The sequence below is a fragment of the Anopheles bellator genome, chromosome 2 (assembly GCF_943735745.2).
Source record: "Anopheles bellator chromosome 2, idAnoBellAS_SP24_06.2, whole genome shotgun sequence".
NCBI classification, from domain to species: domain Eukaryota; kingdom Metazoa; phylum Arthropoda; class Insecta; order Diptera; family Culicidae; genus Anopheles; species Anopheles bellator.
The window spans coordinates 47,238,395-47,255,989 of record NC_071286.1 but is presented as its reverse complement, the minus strand read 5'-3'; the positions used below and the strand labels follow the sequence as shown (position 1 = coordinate 47,255,989).

The window sequence follows — 17,595 nt, the reverse complement described above, 5'->3', positions numbered from 1 at the left end:
CTTTTAAGTAGAGATTAAGTTAATTAATAGAAAAACGTCATAAAATGTCATTTGAAATTTAAATACCACAACACGTTGCCTAGGAGGAATCGATTGTTTACAAACGACACAGTGCAATAGTGAGTGGCAATTTTTGTGTTCCTTTACTCTTTTACTTCTGATGAGAGATATTTTCTCTTTTGAAATTCTTTAATCGTTGAGATTTGGAGTTTTGGAGTTTTTTTAAAACTGTTCTTTTTTCCTTTGCTTTTACAGATGGTTCCATGGTAATCTGTCCGCAAAAGAGGCGGAAAAGCTTATTCTGGAACGTGGCAAGAATGGCTCGTTCCTAGTTCGAGAATCTCAAAGCAAGTTGAGTGATTTTGTCCTTTCGGTCCGGGCCGACGATAAAGTGACGCACGTCATGATCCGATGGCATGTAAGTATACGTTTCTTAGGTTTCATAAGTATTCATTCTACACGAGGTACAGTGAGTTAAAAAAGGCTTCGCTTCCTTCACGAACAGACGGCTTTTATGTTAATACTCCTCCACCAATACGTCGCGACGGCTTAATGACCTTCAAACTAACGGTCGGCACAACTGACGCATAACACGGGGACGGAAAAGTAGTGACGACGAAAGGCGAGTCTGGCACACAGTGGTTAGAGGTGGCGGATGAGTAAAGTCGCCCTTCTTCCAGTTTCCCAACATGGATGGGCCGAAGGTTTTACACTGTGTTGGCAGCGATTTGAGCCGGCTTGCAGTGGCGAACGTTAAACGACACTGGAGCCGTTTTTGCTGTTTACCTCTACTCACAGTCATGACGGCAGTCGTCGGTTCATTTTACGTGGCGTTTGGTTCCTAAGCGATAACTTCTGTACTGTAGCTCATCGACAGTTATTGTTACTATCATTTAAGAGACTCCGAGCATGACGCTTCTTTCATTCCTCATGGGAAGAACTTTCTTTGTTTTTAAACCATCAGTTTAACATCCGTTGTCCTCCTATGGGAGAGCAATCGGACTCGCAGGCTTGTGCATCGACAACTTATGCATTGTAGATCCACATCGATTTGCTGATGTTATGATAAATTAAACTGAAGGTAAGACGACAAAACTCGCGACAAGAAATTGAATGTCAGAAAAGAATGTACTGGTTTTATGTGGCGAACGTAAATTATCAGAGCAAGTTAAAGTTAAAGTTCGATTTAACAATTTCATTTACGGCAAACCCTCATTAAAGACTGGATAATTTTTTGTTTCTTTCTTCATATCATTTTCAAGCCTGAGGGATAAAAATGTCTATAACTTATATACTTCACACAAAATTACTTTGAATCAATTCGCGCTGGAGAGTGCAACGCGCTAATCACAGAACATGGCTAAGTCACTTAAGGAGTAGACGGTCGCCTACCGCGACAATAACCTTCGAAATACTCGTAATAGAACCATTTACAGGCGATTTGCCGTGGAGCGCCTTGACAGCAGTACATGTTCATTGCATCGGTATGGAAACTTTCTCAGCTTCTACTTTATGTGTGCCGGAAAGAAACTCCGATGATGTACGTTCTACGGTTAAAACTTCCGGGATGCAATAGTTGCAGGGTTCTGAAGCTAGTGGCAGCAACCGTCATGGGCATATATCCATTCGTTAAGCCGTCTCGTAAAGTCCCTTGAGGTGTCTTCTTCTTTCACCTCAATGTTTGCGGAACTAAAGTCCTGATTTTATCGTCTTCGTAGCACAACGAAGGTTCAACGGAGACACTAAATGCAGAGCGAGCGAGTACTATCGTCATCTCTTTCGTACTCTGATATCATTGCAGGAAAAAATGTACGATGTCGGTGGGGGGCAAAAGTTTGCGACCTTGTGCGACCTGATCGAGTACTACAAGCGTAATCCGATGGTAGAGACCTGCGGCACCGTAGTCCATCTGCGACAACCGTTCAATGCGACGCGCATTACGGCGGCAGGCATCAACGACCGAGTCGAGCAGTTGCAGCGTGAAAATGGAGGCCAGTCGTACGGCAAGGGTGGTTTTTGGGAGGAATTTGAATCTCTACAGCAGCAGGAGTGCCGGTACACATTTTCGCGCCGCGAAGGTCAACGAAACGAGAACCGTGCCAAGAATAGATATAAGAACATATTACCATGTAAGTATACTTGGGCGAGAAGAAGATTCATTGGTTAGTTCTAAAAAGCGTTGTGTAGTAAGGCTGTGTGCATTTTGTAACATATTTTAAAATAATCGAATAATTTAAGAATCTCAACGAAAACTCCAGCTCGGCTCTAAATTCCGATACTCGACGAACGCCCTCCCTAAAGTGCAGAAAGACGAGATGAACGAAAAGTGCGGAGATGTAGCATCTTGCCCATACATACTATTTGACTATTAATATGGTCAAGATCCTACGCTACACTATTCACTGGGAATTGAAACCAGGACCATAGCATTTGTATCCAAGAGAAAACGAAGTACTGACATTTCCAAAGCGTCTTCACGTGCGATATGCCAGCTTTCGTGTTAGCTAAACTTCTTTTCAGTGGCCATAGTTCGTACACTCATCTTCACCCAAGCCTATATATACCGTCCATTAAACTAGACATGTTAATATCTCGATTGAGTTCAAGTAGTAATCTCTATTTGAATGATTATTACAACAAGGAATCTAAATCACATCAAGAAACAATCATTATCATTATCTTCGTTATAACATAACATAACAAAATGACACAACGGTCCTGAACAAGTTTAGCGTAAATTGCGACTTACGGCGGATAACGATGTTTGCTGTGTTATTTTTTTTCTCTGCCGTAGTTGATTAGTTCTCAATTTTCCACGTGTGCTTGCCAATATCTCGAGCGTCACAAAAGTTCAAGGACATCATTTCCACTTGGCGTATACACAAATCAGAATAATTGTCTATGGGTTGTATACGCGAATGAAAGATAAAATATTACCCTATATCACAGGATGTCACGAGAAAAGGGAACAACTAAAAAATGAACAGTTTCAATTGAGCATCAATTGAAAAATTTTAGCGTCTCTTCAGTCTGTGTGTAGTTCACCATGACCTTCCGCAATATAGTTGCGACAGGTCATACGGTCATTCTTTATTGAAAGATTTCATTGAAAAGTAATCGATTGGATGGACATGGATAATCATTTTATTTTCACTGTTAGATAAACACTACACACCTCAGGTTGCATTATCAGATAAAACCTCTACATCGGACCTCAAAACAAACCCCCGAGCAGAGACACGTGGAAATTTGAAAATGGTTGCAGAAAAAAACGTTCTTCCGATTATCGGATTGTCCGATAATTCACCGAAATATAGCATCGTCTAGTCGCTTTGCGGTGTGACGAGACAAGCAAATTTGCACAAGCATGTAAGCATGCAAAACGGCCATCTGAAGTGTTGTAAATAAGTTTTAAATCTATTGCAATGAACGAGACAATTCGAATAATGGACATCACATGCCAACCTTGGACGACAGCTGAAGTGACTCCCTTATATGCAGCGTTTTTCATGCAGATGAGAATCTAAAACAAGTAGAGTCGTCGGACAATTCGACACCACGAACTTGGTTTTCGTGGCTTGGAATCAATCATCATAATTATATAATTTACTTTTTTTTGTATTTCTGCTAGAAGATACTTTTATGATCTATTGTCTGTGTTAACTTTTTTGGATTACTTTTAATAGTTTGCATATTTAAAGTAGAAGAGGACAGCAACGTATTTGAATTGAATCAAAACACAATCACGAAAGCACAATACGATTTTCCATGCAATGCAACAGACTGTCAAACGAGAGAAATACAGACCTGTTGTTAGTGCGACATTGTCTATCATATCGTTTCCGGTGTATGTATAATCGTGTCTGGCTATGATATGAATCCCCTTAACGATTTACGTTCTCAAAAGGGGTTTCTTCGAAAAACTCATAGACAAAAACTTTTTGTCTTTGACTCGTGGCGAATAGAAGTAAACAGTTAACCAGTTGGCAGTATTCTAATGAGTTTCACTGATTGCCTTATTTTTCTGGCAGTTGACCACACGAGGGTGAAGTTGAAAGATGTCGACAGCTTGATTGCAGGCGCAGACTACATCAATGCGAACTACATACGTCAGCCGACGGAGGCGGAGCAGAATGATATGAGCTCGTCATCTGAAAATCTATCGCAGTCTAGCGGCTTAGTAAACAATGGCAGCATTGCAGGAATGCAGTTAAATTCATCAACTAACAATAACTCCTCCAACGGTACCGCCTTGAACAACGGGAACACTTCTAGCTATGGCGCAGGTTTAATGCAGCCTACAAAGAATTGTTCCAGCTGTCAGCTTTTGAATAAACCTTGTGCTCAGTGCTCATTAAAGGTCACCAATGAGGTAATGATATCCCTAAACTTATATCAATCAGACTATCATAAATTGTTTAACACTTAATGATGCGCCTGCAATGAACGTATTTTATCCGTTTTCATTTTCGCCGTAGGGTGTGAAACATAAGCGGAATGAATCGATAACATCGCGAATGCAGTTGCAACAGCAGCATTCGCCTCACAAAAGGGACGAAAAGGATCTGTTCAAAACGTACATCGCCACGCAAGGCTGCCTGGCGAACACGATACAGGACTTCTGGAACATGATTTGGCAGGAGAATACGCGCGTAATCGTTATGACGACCAAAGAGATGGAGCGGGGCAAAAAGAAGTGCGAAAAATACTGGCCCGATCCGCAGCAAAACAAGGACTGGGGTAACGCGCGTGTTCGTTGCTTAAGTGAGACGAGCACAGCGGATTACACTTTGCGGGAGTTTCTGCTGTCGTGGCGTGGCCAAGATGAGCGGAAGATCTACCAGTATCACTTCCAAGTGTGGCCCGATCATGGAGTCCCAGGGGACCCAGGTTGTGTGTTAAATTTTTTGCAAGATGTTAACACTCGCCAGGCTCAGTTGCAGCTTGAAGGACTCTTGCCCGTAAGTACTAACAGAGACCGCACAGCGATAAAATTTACAAACCCCTCACCCAATACTCATTCCTCATTCCTTTCATCTGCAGGGTCCAATATGCGTGCATTGCTCAGCCGGCATCGGGCGAACCGGTACGTTTATTGTGATCGATATGATTTTGGATCAAATTCTGCGCCAAGGTGAGCAAAAGTCGGGCATGGAGTCAGGAAAATAAGTGTACAAAAAAATTGCTGCTTCCTTGCAGGGCATGAATGTGAGATCGATATTCAACGAACAATCCAGATGGTGCGATCACAGAGGTCTGGAATGGTTCAAACGGAAGCCCAGTATAAATTCGTGTACTTTGCCGTTCAACACTACATCCAGACGTTACTTCAGCGGAAGCAAGCCGAGCAACAAAGCTTGCAAGTCGGTCGCGAATACACCAATATTAAGTACGTCGACGAAATTTATGTTTAGCCCGCTACGAACAATAGTTCATAGTTCATAATGTATTCCTAATGCACAAACACCAAAACAATCCAGCAGTACTTTTATATGAGTTATTGTGTCTTCAGAATTGCGATATTCGTTATGTACTTTCATGATACATATTTTTCTCTAAACGGGCATATTATATGTTCTCTGAACGCAAATTTATCGAAAGTACTTCGAATGTAAATGGCCTTGAAAATTTTACTTCATGCTACAATTTTTCCATTTCTCTCCTTTTGTTCTATCGCTCTTTTTTTTTAATTTTTGCTCTGTTTTTTCTCTCCTTCGCTTTTTCTCTTTTCCCCTACTTTCTCTTTCTGATGTAAAGAAAAGAGTTTTAACAGAAAACGAATCATGAAAAAATAACATAAAAATTTGTATTGTAAATAATTTACATGCCAGTGAGTGTTTGTAGGACTTTTACGTCGTTGTGATATTACTTTACTGCAATTATTTAACAGCCTTGTATCTTAACGTTACAATATTCGATTCTGTAAGAATGCATTACCAAATTTATAATTTACATGAAAAACAAAATACTTTCTTTTGTGATGCGTATTGGTGACGCTTGTGACACTTGCAAAATTACAAAAGCAATTAAATTCATTAGCGCGTGAATACAATTAATACTTTGTAGCGAAAACTACAACCAGTCGATGTTAATCAGCATTCAATAAAAAGTTCAACAAATGCCACATAAAGCAAAAACTGGCAATTGGAAAAGATAAAATCCATTAGCTATTAGAAATGAAACTAATCGTAATTACCATTATCTACTAGGAAAGAATATGATACTATCAACCATCATATAGAGTATAGTAAAACGCCTGTATATTATTTGATTTATTTCTTATTTCCAAAAACAGCATTACCCCCTCCATAATGTTACAATGCTTTGTTATCCGAAAATGTTTCAACTTTATACTCTTTTTATCTACATATCATTTTAACAATTGGATTTAAATTGATTTATTATATTTTTTGCTAGAATACTACTATCGTATATTTTATTAACCGTTCAACCATCTTTTATTTTAAATATTTTTAATACTATGGCGTTTTCGATTAAGCGTTTCTCTTTACTTTTCTTTGTATACATTTGATAGCTATAACCGCTGGATGTTATAGAACACGTTGCACCGGTGGTATATCGATTGAACTAATTGCTCTACTTGGAATGTTTCATTGAAATTTCCAAATTTCCATAAATAACGGAAGCAAAAAATGTTGATAAAATTGGTTTGGAAAAAGATGTTCAACGATTGAGTTTTTATTATAAAGACCATATTCATGTTCTCTACGCAGATATGCATGTGACTCGAATGATCTGCAACGAACACAACTTCTTTCATCACTTTCGACATTAACTTTAAATACCAAGCAAGATTCACAGAACAATCGAATGCAGCACAACCATTCTATTAGGTTTTATATGAAACCCATAGAGAGCGAGACATTTTATATGAAACCCATAGAGGACGAGATATTTTATAGGTATGGTCGTAGTAAAGATCTATAGGTGTTGTTAATTAAATGATTTTCACGTTTATGCGTTTTTCATCTTTCATATAAATGATTAATCCGCACCGTTTGATTTGTGCCTCGAACACATTGATTGAATTTTTATCAAATTAAACATGGCAATTTGTTTTATGTTATTTCGTAGTACTAACTTATGTTAGTTGTCCGCTTATTTATATAATAAACATATTTATAAAAACTTTCAACATAGTATATTAAATGGCTTCCTTTCCTTACAGATCGACATCTGATTCACAGTTGCCACTGCCACGGGCTGTGAATGATTTAAATAACTCATTATCAGGTATGAATGAATACTGTCAGGTTTTTACTATACTATTTACGTTTGTGTTTGTTCTTGTTCTCTTTCAGTATATGAGAACATTCCCAAAGAAATTGTACGTGCACCACCGCCGACACCACCGAGGAAATCATGACAAATGGATTTTTAGAAACTATAAGGCATAAACTGTGAAAAAGTGAACATAAAATGTGAAATTTCTTCCTAATTCTTTTACGTTCTTGGTTGTGTACGGCCGAATAAGTTTTTCTCAATGCTTTGACGACTTTTCTTCCGTTCAGTTTGAACTAAAACTCCAATATTATTCTTATCAATTACAGCTTGACATAATAAGTGTGAATGTGGAGATATATTTGTTACGAAAACAAAATGATCACAGTGCGCACATTCTTCTGCTACTCTGCTCTTGTTATTATTCAAATTCCGTGTTTGTTTTCTATTACACGCTTTACAAATTTAAAGAAAAAACATAGAAGTAATGAAACAAATCAAGCTAACACATCAGATCAAAAGCACCAGCAACTTCCCAGAAGTTCGAAGATGTCGTTAAGCAAATTGGTTTCAAACCCAGCAATCATAGATTTTGTAGAATGCGCGCAACTGCAAATAAAGAAGGAAATAATCGTAATGGTAGTTTGTTTCATATTAATGCTGTTTTGTTTGCTCTTATTCTTATTTCGCCTTCTGTAACAAACTGTCCATAAAATATAAAACATTAAACATATATGAAACGTTAAGCCTAATCCTAATATGTGCCAGAATTGATGGGCATAAAGAAAAATACAATCGAAATGAAAAGCAGAAATAAATGTGTTACAAGCTTTAATTGTGATTACCAGTGTCGGTAAATAAAATACAGATTGTAAAACTCCGTATTTGTGAATCAACATCGCCTCACGTGTTAAGCAAACTAAAACGCCAGAAATCCCTTCGTATGAGATGTTAAAGCATTACTATCAATGTGCATAGATGTGTAACGCTTATTAGTAATCGATTGCTAAACAAACTAAAGTGTGGTTTAACTATGTTGGGATAAAACAGAAAATGAATCAGCTGGAACAAGAACAAATTATACGATGGCCAATACCAAGCAAATCCAATTGAATAGAATAGTATAAAGAATTGTAACGAAAGTCCGTAGTCTTCAAGTGAGCATCTCATGTTTGAAATTAAAGACAACAAAACAAATAGAAACTGTAAACAAGAAGTAATTATTTTTGTATACTAGTAATTAATTGTGTGAAGAAGCGTGTCTGGAATATTATACAAAAGATTGTGGTCGCTATTTAAAATATTTCCAGTGACCTTCACGGAATACTTAATAGGCGTGAACAGATCAAAGAACAATACTGTTTAAAGGTACAAGAAAAATAATTGACCTAACGCTAGGACCAGGCTCAGAGAGAGAGATGCAGCACCGTTTTCTAAGAAGTGAACCATGAAGACAATGTTTTGAATACAATGTTTGACAAAGTATGCACTCTGTACCATTTCGTATAATTTTCAGTTTCAACATGTTGCAGTGTTTCGATATTACGGTTTTGTTCAACATAGTGATAAGAGTATATTTAACAGTGCTAATTTAAAAGTAACGATCAACGGATCATGAGTTCAGCTTTTTTTGTACTGTTGCTTGTATCAGAAAGGGAATTTCAAGGTACTTTTAAGTACTACATTGTTTTAAATATGTTTAACATATTAATTTTCTCAATCATGTTATTATTACTTTTACTATCGCTACGTTTTACCTCTTCAATTTATTCATTCAAGCAAGCGCAAGCATGGGCTATGTTGTGCTTGAAACTTCGATTACATGTTACTTCCGTTTCCAATGGTTTAGGTTGAAGCCTACACCCAGTGAGTGTTTTTGTTGTTAACTTTAGTTATAATTATGAAATTAAGAGAAAAATTACCAAAAACATTCATCTAATCCTATCTGAAGGTTCACCTTTGGCAGCCTTACGACGAAAGTAGGCAAACAAATTATTTAAAACCATGCAAAACACACTATTTTGGAAACGAATAAAAAGAACACGTTGACATATTGATCTTGAGAATAAGATTAAAAAGAATGTGATGTAAAGGTTAATAGAATCAGCAATTGAGAGATTTGTCCTAGGAAAGGTCATAGGATCGAACAGTTAATATCTGTTTAATTTAAAATAGTCCTCATAAAGATTATCTTTGTCGTCTACTTTCTCTTGTTCGGTTGAAGATAAAATGATATAAGTTATTTGAAAGCGAATATTGTGAACCTGTACTGTGTGTAAATCTGTGTTGACAATGTTGGCGAACATTTATAAAGGGAAAATTGTGGTAGAACAGATAAACAGGAAATTAGGAACATAGTTACACAATAAAAGTTATTTAAAAAATTTATTCTTTCTCGTTCGTATGTTCGTATGTTCGTGTGCTGTGTAATGGACGGTCTAGACGAAGGCGGAGGCATACGATGCCATTTAAAAGCTATTTCCTCGACACTGTAACCTCTTCTTTTTTCGCTTTTTAACCGAAAATCCGAAAATCCATGCTACAAGCCACTGTATAATGCTATTTACACACCAAAAATGTATTCGTTTTCGTTCGTATAATTAACAAACAATTTACGATGACTGTGTATAATATAACGTCTGTGTATAATCTGTAACACCGAGCTATAACACCGAGCAGCTTATGTATTTCCTGGGCCAATAACCGATTGTTTTTATCACCTACGATTCTGGAGTTTTTTAATGTGTTTTATGGATTTCTTTTACTCAATTCAAATGACATTAAATTTAAGAGCTTTGTTATACGTTTTGTAATGCCTTACTTACTATTTATCATTCTCGTTTTTCTTACTATTTTACAGTACATTTATTGTATTTCTACGAGGTTCTATTTGAAGCGTAGCCAATAGGCCTTTTCCAGTTGACAGCTAAATAAAATTCAATTGACAACTGCGTCAATTTCCTAGCATCAAAACAATGAAATTACCAACCAACGAAATGGGATTGGCTTTAACAAACAGGTCAACAAATTTCTAAAGATTTTCTAAAAAAAATTATCACAGAATTCATTCAACACCAAGAACGGTGTGTGGGATTTGTTGTGCATCTGGAATGTTCGCTTTGAGGCGTAGAACATTTTGCGTTGTAAGTTATAATTCGTTCAAATTCGAAAGATTTTAGACGCTGTAAACTGCAATTATCTGTAAACTTATCGGTACTGCATCCTAAGGATGTCTGAATACGGTAAGTGTTTCAGCGCAAGTTTGCACTGGTGCGTTTCATTTTCTTTATAGTATACTTTTCCATTGTGCTCATCTCTGTGCAACATTATTTTGTATTATAGTACACAACATGAACGACGCTGTGCTGGATTTAACCCAAAGAGCATTCGAGACGATGGGATTTGAGATTTACGATCAAAATGGCTTACACTGCAACTCATTGAAGCACCTAGTTGTAGCGCCCAATATTATTGTGAAGAATCTCAAGCCACCACCCTTGTTGCCTGTGTCTGATGCCACACTTAGACGCATTTTTGATATTCCGGACGAAGAGGGCGACCGTTCGTACGTGGAGCTTCAGATTAAATCGTTAATGGATATTGTTCACCATTATGAGGAGGAGCTTCTATCTGACAATCCGAGTGCAGCCATTACTAAAGAGCAAATCAAAAACCAAGAAGGTATGGTGCAAAAAATCAGCAAAAACTCTGAACGCGAACACAGCACAATTCGCCGAAACCTATCAAAACAGCGGAAAACGACGCAGAGTGTCGAGGTATCGAATCCAACTAAAGACGAGCTAGCAATAAAACGCCAAGAAGCGATGCGCGAGTTTCAGTTGTTGGTGCAACTCGTAAAATACATTATCACAAAACTGATGAACACAGAGTTGGTGAACAAGCAAAATTTAATAGCCAGCCTGCGCACGTTTCGGCGTTCCTACGAAAGATCCGAGGAGCGGCAACAACCAATAGCTAATCAGATTTCTACCAGTAATTCGATGGAAAACAAATTGGAAAACAGTAATGTAGCTTCCACTTCAAAGAAGCCTAGAAAAAATGAAGAAACCAATACAGGGGACTTCCAACTTGCTTAGGCACACGAACAGGCACGCTTAGGCTTGCAACAGGAAATAGGAAATTAAACATCTTTTGTTTCGGAAAATAAAATGTAATGCTATGTAATGTAATGTAAATGTAATGCTGTAATGTAATATAATGAACTTATCGGATACCTTACCTGGTCGAATCTTTCAAATTGGTATATTTTGAAAAAAATGCTTATAAACTAAATGATTGAAAAAATAATGTATCTTGATTAACACAGAACTTCAACTAGAATAAATAATGCAACTAGGAAGTGTTTAGCTTGAATCGAGCCGAATTTAAATGTGCACACGAAGAAATCAGCTACATAAAAAAACACAAATCGAACAGAAACGGTAACTTCAAACAGATTACACCGACCGCATTGCGTTTTTGAATGTTTTGAATTCTATGGCCGAGTATCTTCATAATGTTGGCAGCAGCGCATATTTGTCACACGGGAACGAGCGAAACTGCTAAACGTCAAAATCCGAGTCTGCCACAATCGCTCTTCCGGTAAAGCTCTCTCTTTCCCATTCAACACTTCAAAATGGGTAAGTCGGCTCATTCTTGTTTGTCTAAATTCGCTGAAAAAGCTAGTGAAAATGCATCGGAAAATGGTTGAATCTATTGCCACCTAGTTGCAATCCACTGTGTGACTTATGACGTGAATGTATATTGCTGCAAACGTAAATATTTCACGCTATTGGCAGAGTTGCAGCAGTCCACGTTTTCCGATGTATTGGTGTTGATGGCGAAGCTTTGTCAATGCGATGCGACTCGGCATCTGCGATGCCGGTGGTAAAGGTTGAAAAAGCCATTTATCATACGATCTGTTGCAGGTATCAGCCGTGATAGCTATCACAAGAGGCGAGCCACTGGTGGTAAGAAGGCCGCTATCCGTAAGAAGAGGAAGTATGAGTTGGGACGCCCAGCGGCTAACACCAAAGTAAGTACGTGTTTTTCGTGCGAGGAACCTTTCAATTCACGTGCCCAACATCAACCGTTTGCAGGAAAGGAGTTTAATATCTTGATCGTTATGTTTACAGATTGGTGCAACTCGGGTCCACTTCGTGAGAACTCGTGGCGGGAACAGGAAATTCCGCGCGCTGCGCTTGGATGCTGGTAACTTTGCCTGGGCTTCGGAGGGTATGGCCCGAAAGTGTCGTATCATCGATGTTGTGTACAACGCATCGAACAATGAGCTCATCCGCACGAAAACGCTGGTGAAGAATGCTATCATCGTTATCGATGCGGCTCCTTTCCGCCAGTGGTACGAAAGCCACTACCTGCTCCCGCTGGGCAAGAAGCGGGAATTAAAGGCGGGCGAAGAGGACGTGTTGAGCAAGAAGCGCAGTAAGCGTACGATGAAGAAGTTCGTCAAGCGCCAAAAAACCGCCAAGCTGGATTCTGCCCTTGAAGAACAGTTCAATTCGGGTCGTCTGCTTGGTAAGTATTGCTGTCGACAATTCCGCCGTAGCCGGACGTGTGTGACCTTTCTGTACAGCTTGGTTGAAATGTTGAAATGATGATATTAAAGTTGAGACTCACGTCCATTGCTTTGGCGTGGATTTTGTTGGTTGGTATGTTCGTTTTGAGCTGCCTATCCCACCAGTGAGGAATGACCCGTTCTTGTCATAGTTACACTGATTTATCGCTTCATCCGCTGTTAGTGAGTGCGACACGAATAGCTAAATTCACAAGAATTCTAAACTAATGCTGTGGTGAATGATTTTGGTTTGCGACTAAAGTTCATATTTTCATTTTCAGCCGCCATTGCTTCACGACCCGGACAGTGCGGACGAGCTGATGGTTACATTCTTGAAGGCAAGGAATTGGAGTTTTACCTTAAGAAGATCAAAAACAAGAAGTCCAAGTAAGCTTTCACTTCAGCATAAAAGGTGCGAAAATTGCTGGCCACCACCTTCGACACTTTCCTACGCAAACACCATCAGGTGCGTAGAGAGGATAATGTGTTTGTAGGATCTGTTCCTCTTCGATGCATATGCCGGAAACTTCGACAGATAGAAACCTAATGTAAAGGAACACCCGAATGTGCTGATAAAAAGCAACACCTTGATTTGAGGAAGTAATAAAACTACACAAAACAAACTATGTGAAGCTGTTTTCTCGTGAAAGATATTTTTATGTTATGATGGTCGACCATTTGCTGTGATGTGAGTGCCAGTGCGTTCTGCAAGGCAATCTGATTTAGCCAACAACCAAAACCAACTTGATATTCACTTCTAGAAAGTAATTTCTAATGCACAACTATAAGAAAAGATACAATGATTTATGGCACAAGTAACACAACTGGTACATTCCGGTACACAACGGTACATTGGTTCTCCTGCCTTACCACAGAAACCCCGACCAGTGGGACAGGGGAGTGCCACCAGGAGGTTCTCCCGTGTAATTAACGGTCATAGAATGGTAATTGGTGAAGGACTAACGAAGTTTTACTGGGTGTTGTGTTTATGGTACCTTTTTCACCGGGTCAATCACTATGTCAAATTGTCTATTGTCAAATGGAGCGCTTAGAAAATAAAGAAAATCGCATTCATAGGCAAGTGAAAAACATAAACCTAGAACAGTCTCATAAAGTGAAACTAATATAATGTAAAGAAGCGCGTAGTCTCTCAATGTACCTCATTTGTTAGAATAGTGGGCTGAACGAAAGTGTTCGTGGGCCTATCGAATTTTCTTTGCGGTCCACCATCAATGCAGCCCTGATCTTACTCTTTCGTGAATGCGGCTGGTACAACGTGATCAACATCCTGGCGTCTGTAAATAATCAGCCCGGGCGCTGTTATTGGTTGTGGGAAGCGTTCCGGCGAAGTCGGTAATACGTACAGTATGATACCATGGATGAGAGAAAAGTTTGCCGAGAGACGTGCCCGTTGGCAGCAGTCGCGCAAGCAGCCACGCGCTCCCGGCGATTGTACTTCAAGCTGTAGTTCTGCTTCATCCAGCTCGGGTGCCCCTTCAAGTGAACCTTCGTCAGGAACTCCTCCCGCCACCAGCGGATCACCTGGCCACGGCCGTCTTCACGGCCTCCGAAATCATCGCTATGGACAACGAGTCATAGGGACACAAATAGCACAGCAATCTCAGCAACCATCGACATCAAACAGTGGGAGTGGCGGGACATCGTGGCGAACGCGGTGAGTTGACTCGATTACAAAGAAAATGGAAGCATTTAGGCGCTGGATGGGCTTTCTCAAAATCCAAACCACTCCTAGGTGAGTAGGCGATGGTGTGAAATTAGAAGTTTGCCGGGAACGCGGAACACTTTGCATCACAGCTTCTACAAGCCAATTCGGAGTTCCCATGCTTCCGATCATTGTAAGCTCTTGCTAACGTAACGAGAAAAAAGTTTGTCGAGAAAGCGGTCTTGCGGAAAAGGAATATTTTATTGCTAGCTATAACGTCTTTGAATTCGTCTTTATGTTACAGACCTTCACCAGACGGAGCGAATGGGGAAACCAAAGCCGAGCAAGGAGCTGAGCAGCAGATTACGTTAAGGATTATAAGCCCTCGGGGAGGCATGGTCAATGTGGATGTTAGTCGTGTTCTAAATGGACGCCAGTTGAAAATGCACGGCCTGGAGAAGTTCGCCAGCAATGCCTTTACGATGCCACACTTTTCATCGGATCTTGACAAGCTAGCCGACCGCTATCGGCTGATACGATCCCACAACAAACGAATTTTCCGCGACGACGATCTGTTACTTTACGTGCATGACGACGGTAAGTTCCTTGAAAATAATGATCAGGTAAACGTTACAGTTTTAACAAAAAATCAATGCTGGTTGCGTTTTTTTAGAAGAGTTTCTGTTAATTGCTAAACGTATTGACAAGCCTCACGTCGAGGATATTACGAAGGGACCTTCAGTTGCAGATATTTTAGCTGCTACGCGACACATTCCTCTATCGCGAATTAATCAGGCATCGGTGAATTTTAATCTTGGCATGGTACAAGCGGATGAAGTAAGTGTTAAATTAATATTAATAATTATAAACACAATGACTTAACAAAACAACTTCACTTTTTTAATTTTATTGTTTTTCAGCTTCAACAAGATCTCCGGCGTATTATTATATCACTTTCGAAAGCATCGGCATACATACTAGGAACTGGAACATGCGCGGAAAAGCTAATTGCGTTGTTCCAACAACGTCTCATAAACAGAAAACGCCATCAAATTAGTTCAATAGAAACGCTACTGGAGATGGGATTTTCCCTGGATAAGATAAATCAAGCCTTGCAAATTACCAAGTAAGTGAGCGTGGTAAAATATGACCGCTACTTGCAAAGAATGTTGTTTAAAGTTCTGCATATATCTGGCTTGCAAACAGAAATGTCTTTCCAGCGGCTCTAGACTGGCTCATCCAGAACGATAGTTCAGCAAAGCTTTTTAACTGTGATAAGAGCGCTTCATGTGCATCGACTTCAACTACAACAAACCAAACTCACTTACCAGTGGGCACGCAGGAATCTGGCAATAGTAACAACGGAAAAAACTCAGACACCAGCAACGAAAGTAGATCCCTATCGACATCATCCTCGATCAGAGATTCTATCGATGAACCTGAAGAACGCGATGAAGACGCTTTTGATGGAGACAGCGAAGGTGAAATAGGTGGTTCTAAAGAAAAGTATCCTTTCAAGGTGGGTTTTGAATAACAATGCGCACAGAACCGGTCCAAACGCTGATGATGTGGATGGAATTAATTTATATATTTGTTTTCGTAGACCAAGCGAGATAACATCGTGACGCTGTTGGAGATTGTGCGGTTGTATTCAGAGAAAAGCGTTGTTCCGGCATCAGATTTGCTCGCCACCATGATGGAAATGGGTTTTGAGGAAGAGAGCGTTCGAGAAGCTTTAATTGCAACACACAACAATCAGACCGCCGCGGTAAGCTGAGCCACATTATCCACAGGGCACATGCAAATAGTTTTACTTATAGTATTTTTTTTCCACATTTATATTACAGTGTGAGTGGTTGCTGGGAAATCGGGCGAAAAGTGTACAGGGTTTAAACGATGGGCTGCCGATGGAGTCCCCTATTTTACGTGTTCTAATGGAATCACCACAAGTACAAGTTAGCTTAGGAAATCCAAAAATGTTTATTGGTGAGTTTTGCGGTCGCTTGGGAATGTTTTTTTCGTTGAATTTCACTCGGTGTTACCTGGTCTATGCTTTATGCTCTGTTTCAGCACTGATCACAATGTTAGAAAACTCCTCAACAATGACCATGTGGCTTAGCGACAACGATACTTCCTCGGTACTGGGGCACATCCTACGTACATACCATGAGGAGAAACACATACTTGCTATCAATCAATACAGCAACGCACCGCAAAATAGCTTCAGCCAACGATAAACCACAATTATCCACAATATTGCACGTGGCCTTGGCCTCCAGCGTCTCGATATTGGTGCTTTTTATGAGAAATTTAACTTCAGTAGAAAGAACAAGAAAATAAGAAGAAACAAGAAAAGATAGAACAGTAGAAGAAACAAGAACAAGTCAGCTCTTCGCGGAATGCAGTGAGGATAAACAAAATTATAGATGTACCGATAGTCTTTCGATAGTAATGTTACTGGCTAGGCTTCTACAACTAAATCCAAGTTCAAATATTGTTATTGTGGCTAAAAAGGTAGACTTCAAACCGTGATGGTGTTTTGGGCTTCAGCAGTGAAGTGAAGTATGAAATCCAACGTAACTCCAAGGCTTAGCGAACAGAGTATTTTACCATTTGGCCTCTAGATGCAGTACTTTCGAGAGTTGAACAAACAAGTCAGTGAACGCGTTTATTTGAGTAGATTTGTATCGTTCGTACAAAAGGTTAAAGAAATTGAAATAAGAATGCATAGGTTGGTCTTCAACTAGCAGATCATTTTGAGTATTAATGGCCACGGAAAATATTGGTAATCGAGCAAGTTACGGACCCCAAAGAGAAATATATACAGACAATATAATTGATATTTCACGGAGTTCAACGAAGATTTGTGATTAACGTAGTGTAAAGTTACTAAATCTGTAACATTCATTCTATGCAGTACCACCAAAAATCTAAACCACTAGTCAACGAATGTAGGAAAAAATGAAAGAATAAATATGTATAAAATTGATTTTAATAAACTGGATCGTCAATCATGAAAAGACCGTTCTTATTAACATTTCATAGACAATCGTTCAAAGTTCCAAAACTTCATGACTTTTAAATTCTGATTAAAATGATTTGAAAACTCCTTTTG

At 39.2% G+C, this 17,595-nt stretch overlaps 4 protein-coding genes across 7 annotated transcripts in view; all 4 read left to right on the top strand.

Moving 5' to 3' along the window:
• LOC131209974 (tyrosine-protein phosphatase corkscrew) overlaps positions 1-9,598 on the top strand; it is a 31,472-nt gene extending 21,874 nt beyond the window's left edge. For both annotated transcript variants that reach the window (XM_058203152.1, XM_058203151.1), the window contains 8 exons: positions 256-418; positions 1,802-2,129; positions 4,032-4,372; positions 4,479-4,961; positions 5,044-5,134; positions 5,200-5,389; positions 7,190-7,254; positions 7,323-9,598. In XM_058203152.1, coding sequence (XP_058059135.1) covers positions 256-418; positions 1,802-2,129; positions 4,032-4,372; positions 4,479-4,961; positions 5,044-5,134; positions 5,200-5,389; positions 7,190-7,254; positions 7,323-7,387 — 1,726 coding nt within the window. In that variant the 3' untranslated portion in view covers positions 7,388-9,598. The remainder of the gene's footprint in view (positions 1-255; positions 419-1,801; positions 2,130-4,031; positions 4,373-4,478; positions 4,962-5,043; positions 5,135-5,199; positions 5,390-7,189; positions 7,255-7,322) is intronic.
• Positions 9,599-10,229: 631 nt separating this feature from the next.
• LOC131210822 (uncharacterized) lies at positions 10,230-11,415 on the top strand. 2 transcript variants are annotated; one of them, XM_058204113.1, is made up of 2 exons: positions 10,230-10,484; positions 10,585-11,415. In XM_058204113.1, the coding sequence occupies exons 1-2, from the start codon at positions 10,472-10,474 to the stop codon at positions 11,337-11,339; spliced, it is 768 nt and encodes a 255-aa protein (XP_058060096.1). In that variant the 5' UTR covers positions 10,230-10,471; the 3' UTR covers positions 11,340-11,415. The 2 variants fall into 2 exon arrangements, with proteins under 2 accessions (XP_058060096.1, XP_058060097.1); XM_058204114.1 differs by having other exon boundaries at positions 10,230-10,512.
• Positions 11,416-11,830: 415 nt separating this feature from the next.
• LOC131212444 (small ribosomal subunit protein eS8) lies at positions 11,831-13,451 on the top strand. The gene is made up of 4 exons (XM_058206310.1): positions 11,831-11,882; positions 12,171-12,277; positions 12,378-12,777; positions 13,099-13,451. Exons 1-4 carry the CDS (start codon positions 11,879-11,881, stop codon positions 13,206-13,208), a joined length of 621 nt encoding a protein of 206 aa, XP_058062293.1. The 5' UTR covers positions 11,831-11,878; the 3' UTR covers positions 13,209-13,451.
• A 500-nt stretch (positions 13,452-13,951) lies between these two features.
• Positions 13,952-17,446, top strand: LOC131209284 (ubiquitin-associated domain-containing protein 1). Of its 2 annotated transcripts, none has more exons than XM_058202316.1 (8): positions 13,952-14,492; positions 14,785-15,077; positions 15,157-15,317; positions 15,401-15,606; positions 15,687-15,999; positions 16,084-16,248; positions 16,328-16,466; positions 16,551-17,446. In XM_058202316.1, exons 1-8 carry the CDS (start codon positions 14,185-14,187, stop codon positions 16,715-16,717), a joined length of 1,752 nt encoding a protein of 583 aa, XP_058058299.1. In that variant the 5' UTR covers positions 13,952-14,184; the 3' UTR covers positions 16,718-17,446. The 2 variants fall into 2 exon arrangements, with proteins under 2 accessions (XP_058058299.1, XP_058058298.1); XM_058202315.1 differs by having other exon boundaries at positions 15,154-15,317.
• Positions 17,447-17,595: the final 149 nt, after the last annotated feature.